Below are 15,902 nucleotides of genomic sequence, written 5' to 3' on the forward strand. Positions count from 1 at the left end.
TTCTTGTCCTCTAAGGTTTCCCATAATACAACCCCATTTTCATAAGCCATCTCTGGCCCAGTTTGAGATTCTTACCCACCTATATTGGAGCTTCCTTTTTCCTGCTGGGGGTTCTGGGAGGAGAAAGGGGTTGAAACCTCACTGACCTGCCTTCTCCATCTTTGAGGTGTTGGTTTATTAGGTATGATGAAGGTGGTGGTGGTTTTAATTTATTACCCTTACTTCTCCCTAAGGTCATAGGGTGGATTGCAAGAATTTAAAATGCAATATTAAAAACAGTTTAGGGCAACTTAACACTCACAGAAATAGAGTGGGTCCCAAAAATGTAGATTTCAGGTGTCAAAGGCCAGGGTGAAGACAGATACACCCCTGTGAGGAGGGCATTCCACAACTTAGGGGCTGCCACAGAGAAGGCCCTATTCCAAGCTGCTGCCATTCCTGAACTTCCGAGGGCAGCAGAACTACCTGCTTTGCTGATCATAACACCCAAGGGGGTCTGTAGGGAAGGAGGCGGTCTTTCAGATATTTGGAGGGCTTTAATACAAACACTTTGAATTGGGCCTGGAATTGAACTGGCAATCGATGCAGCTGTATTAAAACAAGGGTTATCTGAGATCTAAATAGAGCACCATCCACTAATCTGGTCGCTGCACTTTGGACCAGTTGAGGTTTTCGAGTCCTATTCAAAGGCAGCCCCACATCAGGGGCACCCTGAGCGAGGACAGAAATTGGCACCCCCTAATTTAGAGTAGGTACCTATATAAATATAGGTTTGATGATGATACTGATCACTTTGCACCCCCTCGGTTTGGTGCCCTGTGGGGGAAACTCTCACACTTCCCTAAATCCAGCGCTGCCCACACAGATTGCAGGAGTATGGGGTATGGTCACTTTTCCCGGGATCTGGCGCAAGACTATTTTCTGCTACTCCAGAGGGTAGGATTCAAACCAATGGATTCAAATGGCAAGAAATTAGATTCTGACTAAACATTAGGAAGGACTTTCTGACCGTAAGAGCTATTCAACAGTGGAATGGACACCCACGGAAGGTGGTGGACCATCCTTCATTAGAGGGTTTTAAAACAGAGGTTCAATGACCATCTGTCAGTGATTATTTAGCTGTGGTTTCTGCAACACAGGGGGTTGGACCTTTGGGCCCCCTTCCAACTGTGCAATTCTATTATTCTGGTTGATTGTTTCTTTATTTTTAAGTTTCTGTCCCTCATGACTGCAGAGAAAATGTCCAACAGCTTAAGGCTTAGGATTCAGAGGAGGGCTCAGATAGGATGTACAGCGGTTAGGTGTAAAATCTCCAGACCTCACAGAGCTTTCTGCCCTGCCATAATGTGTGCGTGTGCTCCTTAGCTAGCTCTGTGCCTCTTGCCCCATCCCACTCTCCAGCATCCCATACCTCTCACCCTTACCTAATCTACACATTAGAACTGGGACAAATAATCCCTTTTTGAACAGAAGTAGATCTTCTTCAAAATGGTGCCTCACTTCTCCCGCTCCTAAAACAGCAGTAGGATATTGACTTCCAGTTGATTAGACTCATGAGGCTGTTCCCCCACCCCCCAAATCACAGCCACCTGCCCAATAACTGGCATCAAGTGTGACATCAGGTGATGGGGCAGGTAAAGACATGGTGGGAATTCCACATCAGGAATTCCCTAGTGTAGCTAATGGGGCCAATGTCAGCGCTGACCAGCTTTTGAAGGTGTGATCAGCTTTTGAGCATTAAGAGGAGCACCTTTGAAATCCATTGGTGCCGTTTCACCCTCTCCTGGGGTGGAGAACATCTGTGGCCCTCCAGATGTTGCATGACTACAACTCCCATAATCAGGCTGAGGCTGGTGTGCACTGGAGGGTCAGGGGGGGGCACAGGTTCCCCACCCCTGCTCTGTTTTCAAGGTAACTCAAAAAGCCACCTTTCCCAGGCTAAGTTCTGCATCTGAGAGTGTCATGCAAATGGTGCCTCCTTTACAACAGGTTTCCTGTTCTCTTATGCAAATAATTTCCCCCTGTCCCAGTCAGCATAGAAGGGCTGTGTGTCGACCAGAAAGGGAGGCAAATTTCTGCAGCTCACACACTAGACAGAGATTCCTTGAGTCCAGCCGCAAATCTGCATTCACACCCCAGCTGTTGGTTCTGCCTTCGCTTCACAGTAGAAGCTTTGGTGCATTGCGAGAAAGAAATAGACAGAGGCACGTGTGGCAATAAGCAAGGTAAGAGCATGGAAAAAATACAACCATAGTGTATTGTGGCCATTATGTGCAGCAGGACCAGAGGACTTTTTGTCCTTCTCAAACTGGGTGCACCCAGGCGGTTCTAATTTGGGGGAGTGAGAGGATTTCCCTGTCTGCAGTCCAGAAATGTGGGCACTACATTCTCTGGGTCATACCTATCATGCAACAAGGTGAAGTCTGCTTCAGGAGCTGCCATGGTGGGTGTTGACAAAGGTAGGAATTGGTGTCTGACCCTGGGAAGAAGTGTGTTTGTGAGATGAGAGGGAGAGAGGGAGAGAGAGAGAGATTTGAGCATCATTAGAAGGAATGAAATGTCTTCGGCTGTGGCGTCTGTAGTGTCGTTGCTGCATATGACTGAGAGACTCTCTCTGGAGGGCCATCATGATTGGCTTCAGCTTGGACTACAGCCCCCATCAGCCCCAGCCAGCACAGTTGAATGATGCTGGGGCTGATGGTAGTTGAAGTCCAAAAAAATCTGGAGAGTGCCAGGTTGGAGAAGGCTGGCTTAAAGAAGTCACCCTCCTTTCCATTTCCAGCAGACGGCAAAACGCTCAGTTTGATGCCTCCTGTTCTGAAATACGCTCCCCTAAACCTATATTTTCTTTTAGCCAGTTTCACCTTTATTTTGGCTCCCAAAAATATTGGCAACATTTATATCAGCCTTTCCCCAAGCTGGTGCCCTCCAGATGTTATGGAGGACAATTCTCATCAGCCCCAGCCAGCACAGCTGTTGTTGCCAAGGGGTTCTTGCCATGGAAGCACAACTTAGCTTATTTGCCAACAAAGCAGAAGAATTTAGAGAAACAGAGTAGAATCATGAGTTCAAAGGGAAATGTCTTATCCTCGACCACATTTAGAAATAGAGTGAAAAATGCAGCATTTACCTCCTAAGTTTTACTGGGTACGTTTTAATCTTGGCTGATTTAATAGCGGAGAGAAGCAAAAGGGGAGAAGGGAGATAAAAATTCCCTCTTCTGAATGTTCCCATGCAGACAAGCCCAGTGACATGACCTTGAAGCAACACCAGCTATTGCAGCCTTCTGGCATTTAGTGCCGTTTGGGTGTTTTGGACTGCAACTCTTGTCTAGCTGGGGTTGCTAGGAGTGGCAGTCTTAAACATCTGGAGGGCACCAAGTTGGGGAAGGCTGCCCTGTTGAAAAAGTAAACAGGTGCTCCCTTCCATGAATTTCTTGTTTGCACTCCAATACCAAACCCTTACAGCTCACCAGTAATATCTGGCGCAAAAGTAGCTGGTGGGTTTGATTTTCCTCTTCGTCTCTTGAACTTGCTGCCTGAACAGGTTTTTGCTTTTGTTTTAAAGAACAAGAGTAGAGAACCTTTGGCCCTCCAGCTGTTGTTGGGAAATGATTCCTAGCTTCCCTGACCCTTGGTCATGCTGGCTGGGGCTGGCTGGAGGGCTGCAGGTTCCCCATCCCTGTTTGAAAGAGGGAGAATGAGAATATACTGTATGCAGCTGTTGGGCAGCCCTTTCGTGTGACACGAGCACCGAAATACATATCAGCTGGATGCAGCTTGGTTTTAGAATGTGGGGAGACAAGCCATGCTTGAGGGTCATAGAGAAGGCGTAACATAATAACTGCTTGCAGGGTGGGATCAGAATGCTTTTGCTCGCTTCTATTTCTGTTCTTTCTCCAAAGGAAAATGAAAAAAATGGCTTAATTGTGCGGAGGGCAGGGGGCCTTTTTTGGCTGAATCAAAAAAGGTCTGTGGAAGGAAGATGGGGGAAACAAATGGGGAGACATGCAAGGATGAAAGAGTTGGCTGGTAGCTTCGGGGATGTGCTCTGCTGCTGCTGCTGCTGCTGCTGCTGCTGCTGCTGCTAGGAACAATTTCACTACAGTGCAGCTGTTGCCATGGCAGCCTCAGCACCCGTTGCTATGTGTAGCAAGGATGGGTATTGAAATGCTTGTCCCTTCTCTTCTCTGCCCCAAATCTCATCCTGAACATAACACCCCAGTGAAGGAGTCGGGGGGGGGGGGAATCAGAAAAGCCTGAAAGGGAAGCTGTTATTCATAATCTCTTTATTGTTAATCAAAAGAGGTAGCTATTTTGGTCTGTTAGAGCAAAATCTACAGAGACGGTGGAACAGAGCCGTTATTAGGGCTGGCAAAGGTTCGCAATGTAGCTGCAAGCTTTTCAGTTACACAGAGCTCTTCCTCAGTCTGGAAGTAAGGATACCCTCTTCTCGAAATATCTATTTATTCACACAAGTGTGTGCCTGTGTGCATTATACAGATATGTAACATTTTGCCTGAAGGTGGAATACAGTGCAACACATCATGTCACCTATAGAGCTTTTCAGAGCCCTTTAAAATGCATGTCCCATTTTGTTGTGGCAAAACGGATGTGAGCTTTCAGGCTGCCTGATCTGGAAATTAAACAGTTCCTGCCCACCTCCAAACCCAGCAGTCTTTCAGCTGCACCATGAGCAAAACCTACAACATTTGGAACATTTTTGTTTAGAAAGCAGGTGACGGGTGGAGGGGGGGAGGAATGGGACATGGCAGAGGCTCACAACTTCATAGAGGATAAAACTATCAGTGGCTGCTAGTTGTGATAACTCTATAGAATGGTGTTATGGTTCAGTGGTTAGAGCATATACTTTGCATGCAGACGTTCCCAGGTTTAATGCCCCAGGGCATCTACAGGCAGAGCTGCGAAGCCTCCCTTCCATCATCAGAGACTGAAATGCAGGGTGGGTGGGTGGGTTTGATGTGTGCTGTGACATTTCGCTAGGTGCCTACTCCCATTTTGTTTCCATCAGCCCAAAGGAAAGGATGCTGCATGCGTGACAATTTTCTTTTATTTCTGTATTATAAAAATGCAGCTCTTTCTTGCAAAACTGCTCTAGCACAAAACAGCTGTTTATTATTATTTTTTTACAAAAAAACCCAAACCATAAGATTTGCTTCGTGTGTGCAAACAAGCGAGAACAGCACAGACTTAGAGTGCGGAGGTGGGGGAGGTGAGCCATCTTTCTGGCGATAAGTATATAGAGATGTGACCAATTTTCAATTACTCAGTCTGCAAAGGGGCTGGAACTCAGGGAGGGTGGACAGCAGCACACAGCCCAAATACAACCCAGGATGGACCGGCTACTTCTGTGCTTATTAGGGTCCTTCAGGAGGAATAAATACAAAAAATGCAATGTGAACTGGAAACATCAAGACTGAAAGCACTCATGGGTGCATGATGGCACACAAATGTGCACATGGGGAAATTGGCCTGTGCATGCATTAATGCCCTAGTGTGGACACAGCCTCAGGATGAGGCAGCTGGTATGTTCAGAAGGAACCTACCTCTGAATCGTAAGGCAAGGGCGGTCTCTGGCCTTCCTGGGGGGTTCTGACTGGCCACTGTCGGAAGCAGGATGCAGAACCAGGCCTTTGATCTGCTCCAGCTGGGCTCTTATGTTAACCTTTCTCTGCAGAAAATATCCCCCACTTCTCCACCTCTTGTGCGTATGGAAGGCTGCATGGATACATGATTTGTGCTGGATGTAATAGCTGGGCAGAGACAAAGAAAGAATTGGGTTTCCTGTTAGGGTCTCCGGCCATATCACCCCACTCCTCTCTGCTGGCTGACACACCTTTTTCACCACACAGCAGTTTATTGTGTGCTTAGTGCTGCTCCTGCATGCAAGCAAGCTTTGCCGTGTCCGTATCACATTTTTCTCATCAAAATGTATGTTATTTCCCCATTTGATCTGGATCTACCATTTCCATGGAAAAATTGATAAGTAAAAAAACGACAATAGCAAAAGCAAACCAGTGACAACCTGTATTTGGATTAAACGGGGGCAGGGGGGTATGGGATGGCAGTTTTATGAGGACAAGGTTGTGTGAGTGCAGCAAACAACCACAACACTGCCTGCCTCTAAACTGCTGCACGGAAGCACTTCTGATCCCAGCTGCCTTCAAGAGCAAAAACCGAACCGAAGGATGGAATCTCTCCTCCCAGCCTTTGATTTCCCTGAAGGTCAACAAAATAACTATCTCTTGAAATGCAAGAGGGGAGGGTAAACATGTGAAGTGTGCCCTCGTCAGTTGCTTGGCACCGAGAGAGAAGTGACAGAGGGGAATTTAACTGGCAAGGGAAAGGAAGGATTTTGCATCTCCTTTGCTTGAGCAGGTGGGGAAGGGGGATGTGGGCAAGGGGGTCACCTGCCTCCACCTTTTGACACCTTCTTCAAAACACAAACTCCAATTACGAAGTCAGGCTATTGGTTCGTGCCTATCTTTGTACTGCAGCCTTGTCCAACCTGTTGCCTGCCAAGGCTGCTGGGGGCGGGGGGGGGGGATGAGGGCAGCAGAGGAGGGAGACAGGTTGGAAGAAAGCTGCAATGGGAGGCGCTGGTTCAGGGCAGAACTGCATTATTGCACATGTGAATGCTAAGGGCACCATCAGGGCTGCAGTCTGATGCTTGCTTACATAAGAATCAGCCACACGGAACAGACATTCATTTAAAGAACTACCATTCCACAGCGATATCTTCCCCCAAAGAACCCTATTCCCCTCACAGAGCTACAATTTCCAGTGTGACTTGTATCTCTCTTTCACAGGGAATTCTGGGAATCGTAGCTCTGTGAGGGGAATAGGGGTCTCCTAACAACTCTCAGCACCTGTAACAAGCTACAGTTCCCAGGATTCTTCGGGAGATGCTGTGACGCTTGAAAGTGGCATAATAGTGCTTTCCGTGTATGGTACATTGGATGGTGTGTGTGTCGTGTGTGTCGTGCTGTAACAGTGCACAAAAGGCCGCGTTTGTCACGAGTGAGAGAGAGAGACTCATCCAAGCAGGGGCTTTTTTTCTGAGCTAACTTCCAAGGGAAGAAATGGAGAGAGAGCCCCATGCAAGGATGGCAGAAGCGAGCGCCTTCCCATCAGCCATCTGTTGTTCAGAGTGAACTAGCGAGGAAGTGCCAAGGCTGCGTGGGAGCCCTCGCTGGCGATGGAGGATTCGTCATCTCTGCCAAAATAGGCTGCCTGTTAAACTGTATAGGAAGTCGGGGGGGGGGATAGCACCCTTTTTTGAGCTGGTGGCTTTCCTTGTGGTCTGGGCCGGTCCTGCTATTAGCCAAATGGAGGAAACCACCTCAGGTGTCAGTCCTGGAGGGGCAGCAATGGCAGACCCCAACTCTTCCCCTGAGGCTGTCTCTAGCTATTCCTCTTTGTTGGGGGGCAGTGCTGTGTACATCACATGTCCTGCACCCCCCGCCCCCCAAAAAACTAGCCTGCTCCCTGCAGGTGCAGTTGAGAATGCTTGTACTGAGGAAAGAATCAGTCATTCTCCGTATACAGGAAGGATGTGTGATGCCATCTTGTCCTTTGTCTCAGGCGGGAAATTTTATTAGTCTGACCCTGCCTGCAATATGTGGGTTGATAGGTCAAGGGGCAGAGAAATGGAGGGGAGAGCTGTGTGACAATGTATGTTTTTCTCCAGTGGATGCTGTGAGTCCCCTGTTGAAGGGAAGTGGTGACAGAGGGCCAAACGAGGGAATAACACTGTTGTTGTTATATCCGTTGCACATAGGCCAGGGGTTTACTATCGCTGACCACATGTCGCTCTTTCTCCAGAACCAGCAATGGGCAAACACAACAGCAAACTGGCTCCAGAGATGCTGGACGACCTGGTGAGGAGCACTGAGTTCAATGAGCAAGAGCTGAAGCAGTGGTACAAGGGCTTCCTGAAGGACTGCCCCACGGGCATCCTCAATCTGGAGGAATTCCAGCAACTCTACATCAAGGTATGGTGGCGGTGGCAGGGAGTCCGTGGTCTGTGCAAGGATGCAGGGGCTGCCTTGGTGGGCCTTGTTGAGGTCCTGCTGTCTGAGCCTGCCACAGCAGCAAAGCTTGTTCCCATAGGACAGGGACCCTCAGGCCCTCCCTGACTGAATGTGTTGCACATGATGACCCTTGGGGTTCCTTCCAGCCCTACAATTCTATGATTCTGTGATCTCCACGTTGGGAAATTGCAACATGAATACAATAGGGGAAAGAGCAGAGCATGAATTCTGCAACCTGCTTGTGAAGTTTTCTGCAATATTGCCTTGCCATTGTCAGCTGATGCTGGTGCAGCTTGTAAGCAGAGCTTTCCCATCTAGGCTTTAAATTGGAAAAGGCTTGAATCCAATATAGGTGGCCTATGCCAAGTCTTTGCCCGGCTGTTGCCCACTGGCCTCCCAGATTGCTGCTAGCTGCTTTCCCTCTCATGGCTGCTCCTATCCCATCTTATCTCCTTGTAGTTTTTCCCCTACGGTGATGCCTCCAAGTTTGCCCAGCATGCATTTCGCACGTTTGACAAGAACGGGGATGGGACCATCGACTTCCGGGAGTTCATTTGCGCTCTCTCAGTCACCTCCAGGGGAAGCTTTGAGCAAAAGCTGAACTGGGCCTTTGAGATGTACGACTTGGATGGAGATGGCAAGATAACACGATTGGAGATGCTGGAGATAATTGAGGTATGGGAGGACGCTAGCAATCTCTGTGGGTGTGTTTCTTCCTCAGCCTTGGTGGATTAGATTAGTATAGTGCAGGCTTTGGTAACCCAACACTCTCCAGATGTTAGGGCTGGCTGGGGCTGATGGGAGTTGTAGTCCAAAACCTCTGGAGGGCCCTAAGTTGACAAAAACTCGTTTGGGGCATGAGCACTACATAGGAAGCCTCCTGTAGACAGCCAGGTAAGCTCTTTTCCTGGGATGGCAAGACACTGATAACAGCAATTACCTCTACCTGCCCTCTGAGACTAGTCCCAAGCAGATATCTCCTGGATGAAGAGACATCAGAGTGTCTCTGAGCCACAGAGCCATGTCCTCAGTCCTTCCTCCTTTGCCTTCCAGGCCATCTACAAAATGGTGGGCACCGTCATCATGATGAGGATGAACCAAGATGGGTTGACGCCGCAGCAGCGTGTCGACAAGATCTTCACAAAGATGGACAAAGACAAAGATGACCAGATCACCCTGGAAGAGTTCAAAGAAGCCGCCAAGAGTGACCCTTCCATTGTCCTCCTGCTGCAGTGTGACATGCAGAAGTAGAGGGAGGGTCCCAATGCACAACTCACCCCCCGCCTCCCCTGGCCTGGCCTACCCATCCTTGCATCTTTCCCCCCTTCTCCTGGGGAGCTGCAGACTCCACTCCCTGGGACAGGAGGCACTGTGTTTCGCACAGCCTCCTGGGCCCCAAACAAGGCCCCGCCATGCAATCCCCTGGGGCCTGCAGCTCATAATTTGCACAGTTCCTCTGGCCATTGCTCTTGTGACCTCACCAAGGTCCTATTAGAATGAATTTCTTCCGTCTCAACCCTCTGGTCCCACCATCTCTGGGGCCCGTCATCCCTCTTGCCTCCCCCTCTGCACCCGGACATTCCCAAGAACATACAGGCCAACTTACCTTTCGATGGCTTGCCTATATATCCATGATCCTTGACAACTGCAAGGTCTTGTAATCCTCAGAAGTCTGTTATCCTTCACTTCAGTTGTAGCTTTTAGGATTAGGGCAGATCTCTTCCCTCCGGTGACCCTCTAACGTAATCTTCAGATGTGTCCCTTGAACAACAGCTCTGGGGCAGCCATTTCCCTCCCCTGCCCTGTAATTCCCCCTACCCAACACACTCAGCTTGAAGCCCCAAATGGGGAACAGGTCATTTCTCCCCTCAACACCTTTCCTACCCCTTTCTTCACAGCCATGAATAATGGCAGCAGCGAAGTGTCCTAGCAATGGGCAAAGGTATTCTTTCCCCCTCTAGACTCTCCTCCTCCTCCTCCCTTCCTTGAAAATAGAGTGGCACCACCTGCCATTGGAGGGGATGCCATTGCCAGAGGTAAGAAGTGTTTCTGGGTAATCATAGGACAGCGTTCTCCAATCTGGTGCTGGCTAGTGCTGATGGTTGTCGTCCAAAACATCTGGAGGGCACTGTGTTGGGTAGCACTGTCCTAAGATGGCCATGTTGAAAATGCAGGGTGTTCTGTGTTTGCTCTTCCTGAATCCTTTGCTCTTGCCATCCCATCTACTAATGCACAGGGGGAAAGAAACACCTGCATTTCAAAAAGGCCAAAGAATTTTAGATAGGTGGAGGAAATGCTATAGGATTCTGGGATTCTGGCATTCCATGATTGAAGCATCTCTCCTTCTTCCACCCAACATGAGACAACAGTCAGGTTTTTTGGTGGGTAGGGGATGCTCAACTGCATTGCAAATATAGTTATTGTACATTTTATATTTGGCTGCAAAAGGAGCCCCTTTGAAACACAGAACCTGAGGCTTGCATTTTTAGGGTCCAGCTTTGAATGCTGGCAGAAACCTAATGCAGAAGATCTGTGGTTCTGCAGGTGTTGCTGTGGTCCCCAACTCCCATCACCTCTGACAGATGGTTTTGCTGATTGAGGCTGATGGGAGTCGGAGTCCAGAAGCATCTCCAGAGCCTTCTGTTCCCTACTCTTGACCTGATCACCCCGGTCTGGAAGAGCAGGGCCAGCCCTAGACCTTTTTGGTGGCTGAGGCAAGACACACTGCCGACACACACACGGAGAGAGATCCAGGCCTGCTGGAAGGAGACCAGCAGTAATGTAGCCAGCACCAGGTTGGGGGAATGCTCCCTTTCCACCAAGACTCTCCCTGGCTTTGGCTTTCAGCTGTGTCTTTGGTTTATCCAAAACTGAGATGGAAGCCATTGCCACCAAGGCCAGAGAAGGGTGGCAGCTGGAAGAAAAATGGCAGCGGGGATCAGGATCTCCTGTCTCTTGTGGAGCACGCTGCCCATTGCTTCAGGTTGCCTCATTGGTGCACTGGCGGTGTGGAAGATAATACTGGGTTTTGTTTTGCTATTTTACTGTAGGCGATGAATGCATTTTGCCCCCAGGTTGAGCAAAAACAGATTTGGTTTGGAGCCAAACAATCCTATGTCAGAATTGCTGGGGCGGGGGGTCCTGGTGGGAGGGGTCTCTGCTTTTTGCTGGGACAGTGCTGCACTTCCCAGACAGCCCTCTCTTCTCCCCCCTACCCACCCCCTCTTCTCCCACCCCTCTTCCAGATTGCATTTGGCCTGTGGCAATGTGGTTGTGTGAAGCTCTTGGCCCGGAGTGAGTGGGTGGGCTGTGTGCCCTCTTGTTCACTCCTTGAAAGTTTACAATTTTGCAAACTTGCACTGTGACGGAAGCCGCGTTAGCCCGTTTTTCCAGACATGAAATGTGGGTGAAACGTAAAGAAAATGCCCCAATTTGAGCAAATAGAAAAAGGCATTGAAGAAGGCAAGACATGAAGGGTAAAATAAATATGGGGATCCTCTGTAATGCCAACTAGAGGAATCAAGTGGAAAAAAAATATTACTATTGTTATTATTTTTGGGACACTCTTGGCAGGGCACCTGGTGCAGGAGAAGACCTGGGAGGTGGGAGTGGGCTGGCTATGCTGAACTCTCCAAAAGACTCAGCTCCAAAGCAGTGAAACTGCGTAGAGATGAGCCCTAAGACCAAGGTTCAGACCTAGTGCTGAGCAATAGTTTAGCCTTAGGAGGATGAGCCACAGCAAGTCTCCTTACAGACTCTCTTCTCCCCCCTTCCTTCACCTCCTCTAGCAATTTGCATGGAGGAGTTCAGAAGCTTCTACTTCTGATTAACTGCAGATTCCAGTGTCATCTGAAACTGCCTAAATTACCGTATTTTTTGCTCTATAAGACTCACTTTTTCCCTCCTAAAAAGTAAGGGGAAATGTGTGTGCGTCTTATGGAGCGAGCAAATGCAGGCTGTGCAGCTATCACAGAAGCCAGAACAGCAAGAGAGATTGCTGCTTTCACTGCGCAGCGATCCCTCTTGCTGTTCTGGCTTCTGAGATTCAGAATAGTTTTTTTCTTGTTGTCCTCCTCCAAAAACTAGGTGCGCCTTATGGTCTGGTGCGTCTTATAGAGCGAAAAATACGGCAACTCTTAACGATAGTTAGCAGAAACAAGCCGACTTCAAACCATAATTTAGGAATCTGGTTTCTTTCAATTCAAACCACATTAAGATTAACTGCACCATAAGGTTTGGATGGCACACTAAACTGTGGTTAAGCAAAATCTAAAATGGAAGCAGAAGGTTTGACTCACCTCTTTGCATCTGCACCAGAGTGGAGAGTCCTTGGGCTTGAGGCTCACCTAGGCTCACTCTTGGAACACCAAGCTGTGGTTTAGCTTAGCACTACATCTGAATGCAGCCACAGTATGGAGCCACAGCCAGTCCCCAGGTCTGCTACCTCCACCCTTCATTGTCCCCATCCTGAACTGAAGATTATTCTTAGAGATCTTGTCCTGTCTGCTTGTTGTGGTTTTTGAATATTGTAATAATTGTTTAGAAACTGTGATGTTGTTTATAAATATATACATACATAGTCTTTTTTTAAAAAAAAAATTACTTGGGGGAAATAAAATGTGTCCAACACAGTGGAAGTTTAGAACTTGGCCTCTTTTTCTTAAAAAAAAGAAAGAAAAGCAATTATTTGTTTTATTTATTTAACAAGTTTTATATATGATAATTTAATAATTCTCACAACTTATATAAAATGGTATTAAATATTTGTTAACATTTTCATTAACATTAGACTTTTAAAACAGTAAACATAAAATTATCAAAATATAGGTAAAATCAGCATATTTTAAAAAAAGAAATGTACATGGTAAAATTACATTGCCTTACAAAAGGTTTTAGGAGGCGTTGAACACAGTACAATGAAGGCACCTGCCTAATCTCAATAGGCAGGAATTTCCAGAGAATAGGTGTTGCCACATTAAAAGAGTGATTTCTCATAAGTATGGAACGAACACTGTGTGGCTCTCGGAGCTTCTCTTGCATGACTGGGGAAATGAAGGGAAAATTTGCAAACCTTACTTTGGACCTGGGTCATGGTTATGGTTTAAACACTGATCCTGCATTATCGCTGTCTGAGGGGCTGTAGCACAACAAATGCAGGACAAAAATACAAAGCAAAAAAGCCAACCCCAAAACATTTGCAGTATGAAAAGTGATACAGCTGCTGTTGGTGGGGAGGAAGGCAAGGAGGCCCAACAGTAGGTGTTGCCAGAGCCACTGGCAGGCAGAGCCAACTCATTCTGGCTTGGTCCCCATCTTACTCTCCACTGGGTTCCACAAAGGCAGCGGTAAAGGCAGGGGAAGCTGGCAGCTGGGGCAACTCACCTGGACTGGATGTCAGTAAGAAGGCAAGCAGGGGGAGGGCTGGCTGAGAGCAAGCTTAGATTGGTGGGGCATGGCCTCACTCGGCCCTCAGACACCATCCTCCTCCCCTGACATGCAGGCTCCACTGTCACTTCTGCTGGCCTCCACCCTAAAACACAACATTAATACAGTGGTACCTCAGGTTAAGTACTTAATTCGTTCTGGAGGTCCGTTCTTAACCTGAAACTGTTCTTAACCTGAAGCACCACTTTAGCTAATGGGGCCTCCTGCTGCTGCTGTGCCGCTGCTGCACAATTTCTGTTCTCATCCTGAAGCAAAGTTCTTAACCCGAGGTACTATTTCTGGGTTAGCGGAGTCTGTAACCTGAAGCGTATGTAACCCGAGGTACCACTGTAAAGCCACACTATCCTGTGGGCATGGCTTTTAACAGCCACTAGAGGGCACTGGAAACTACGGAAAAGGCCAACTCCCGGCCTGAGGGCAGGGAGCCAAGGAATTGCAAGCTGGGAGAAAGCTGTTACACTCAGGTCCTGCTTGCAGGCTTTGTACAGAGAGGCATCTGGTTGGCCACTGTGTGAGCACAGGATGCTAGACAAGATGGGTCTTTTGGCAGGGCTCTTCAGATCTGATGCTGTCCCACGTGGGATCCTTTTCTGGCCCGGAGGCAGAACTGATTTTCCAACGTGCTTTTGGGCGGCTGGAACTCAAAGAGCTGTCTGCTTTGCAACCGTGTCTGTGCTGCTGCGTGTCACCATTTAGCGCAGGGATGAGCCAGCCTTGAGAATCAACGTCTTTCGTCGTGCCTGCCTGCCTACCTGCTCAGGGTGACTCACCAGAAGCACAAATCACACTTTCCATCCCACGTTCTGCCTCCCCCTCCTGCGAGAACATTTGTGGCAATGTTGAAGGATTCCCAGGACTCTCCCCCACCCTGCACACATGCACACACACACATACACCCAGTGGGATCTGGATTTGAGCTGTGTCAATTGCTCTTTCGTTCAGCCAACATCCCTGCCAGCAAAGATGTGTGTGTGTATATGCGCTTGATGCGTCATGTTTGCGGACACCCCAATCTCCAAGCGGCGAGAGACTACAGGGACACCTGCACTTACCTGGGATTTTTGTTTCCTTGGAAAGGAGGTCAATGGAGACTGTGGTGTTCTTGGGTTGTCTGGTTTTATTGACACATATGTACAACCTGAGAATGAGATGGGTGGGCTCCCAGCATGAGCACACCAACAGCTTTTATCTCCCCATTAGGGTTTCAGGGAAGCCCCTACTCACAGTTATGGGTCCAGCACAGAGCAAGACAGTCTAACTGTTTCCCTATTTGACAGTGAGCTGGTGCTGTCAAAACAGTTTGTTTATAGCTCTGAATACACTACAAATTATTTGACACACCTTGTTAAGCACCTCTGCCCTTCTGCCTTCCGCTTCCCCTCTATTCCCCATTGCTTTGGTGGGAGACAACAGGAGAAGGTTTGAATCAAAATGGTCCAATCATTCTGGTAGAGCTCTTGATCATATGATCGGGTCAGCAGGAGATGATTTGATCTGGAATGTGGAAAAGGGTCGTAGTTTGTAGCTTGTGACAGAGGATCTGGTTTGCATGCAAAAGGTCCCAGGTAGGGATGGAAGGAACCACCCATTTTGGCTCTCTGTTTTCCAATCCCAGATTCAGTTCTCCACATATAAGGCAGTTTTCTATGTTCCTAACGCGTGCAAAGGATGTTGGGAAAGATTGAGGGCACAAGGAGAAGGGGACAACAGAGGTTGGGATGGTTCGACAGTGTTCTCGAAGCTACCAGCATGAGTCTGACCAAACTGCGGGAGGCAATGGAAGACAGGAGTGCCTGGCGTGCTCTGTCCATGGAGTCACGAAGAGTCGGGCACGACTAAACGACTAAACAACTAAACAACTAAACAACAACAACGTGCAAAGGAGCAGCAAACAGAAAAAGTGCAGAATACATTTGCAGCATCGTTTGGGGGGCACTACTGAGCCCTTTGCTTCTGAGAAAAAGGTGCCGTGGGCGGGGGTCAGCAAGCTTGAAGCCTTGTCAACTCTTTTGAGAAGCAAACTACAGCTGGAAGCAGATCACCTATATTTAAAGGGAGTGAAATTGAATCAGTGGGCTCAGATAGCTGGATGTGCAAGAGGGAGAGGCATCTGGAGCTTGCTCTGAGTTTCTTCCTCTCCCTGGCAAATTCTAGGCCCATCCTTCTCACCAAAGTGGTAAACTGGCCCACTTCCAAAATGGCCCACAGCAGACTGCAGGAGCAGGGAAGGTCGCTTAACAACACATTAATTAAGCTCCTCCACTAAGAAATTAAGTAAATCCCTGCAAAGAGAAAGCAAACATGTCAAGGACAAAGGTTGAGGGTAGCTTTCTCCCTGGCATGCTCAATTTCTATGTGTGTGTGATTTATGTAGTTATTGTACAGATAAATATTCAGTTACTTG

At 48.2% G+C, this 15,902-nt stretch overlaps 1 protein-coding gene across 3 annotated transcripts in view; it reads left to right on the forward strand.

Moving 5' to 3' along the window:
* The window catches only part of HPCAL4 (hippocalcin like 4), a 40,973-nt gene extending 28,283 nt beyond the window's left edge, over nucleotides 1-12,690 (forward strand). For 2 of the 3 annotated variants that reach the window (XM_081019657.1, XM_081019656.1), the window contains exons 2-4: nucleotides 7,845-8,014; nucleotides 8,513-8,728; nucleotides 9,107-12,690. In XM_081019657.1, the coding sequence (XP_080875783.1) occupies nucleotides 7,853-8,014; nucleotides 8,513-8,728; nucleotides 9,107-9,304 (576 nt within the window). In that variant the 5' untranslated portion in view covers nucleotides 7,845-7,852 and the 3' untranslated portion in view covers nucleotides 9,305-12,690. Of the gene's footprint in view, nucleotides 1-2,078; nucleotides 2,226-7,844; nucleotides 8,015-8,512; nucleotides 8,729-9,106 lie in introns of those variants that run through there. The other variant, XM_081019658.1, reaches the window with a different exon arrangement.
* Nucleotides 12,691-15,902: the final 3,212 nt, after the last annotated feature.

Source organism: Podarcis pityusensis, assembly GCF_964106645.2.
Source record: "Podarcis pityusensis genome assembly, chromosome: 8".
Taxonomy (NCBI): domain Eukaryota; kingdom Metazoa; phylum Chordata; class Lepidosauria; order Squamata; family Lacertidae; genus Podarcis; species Podarcis pityusensis.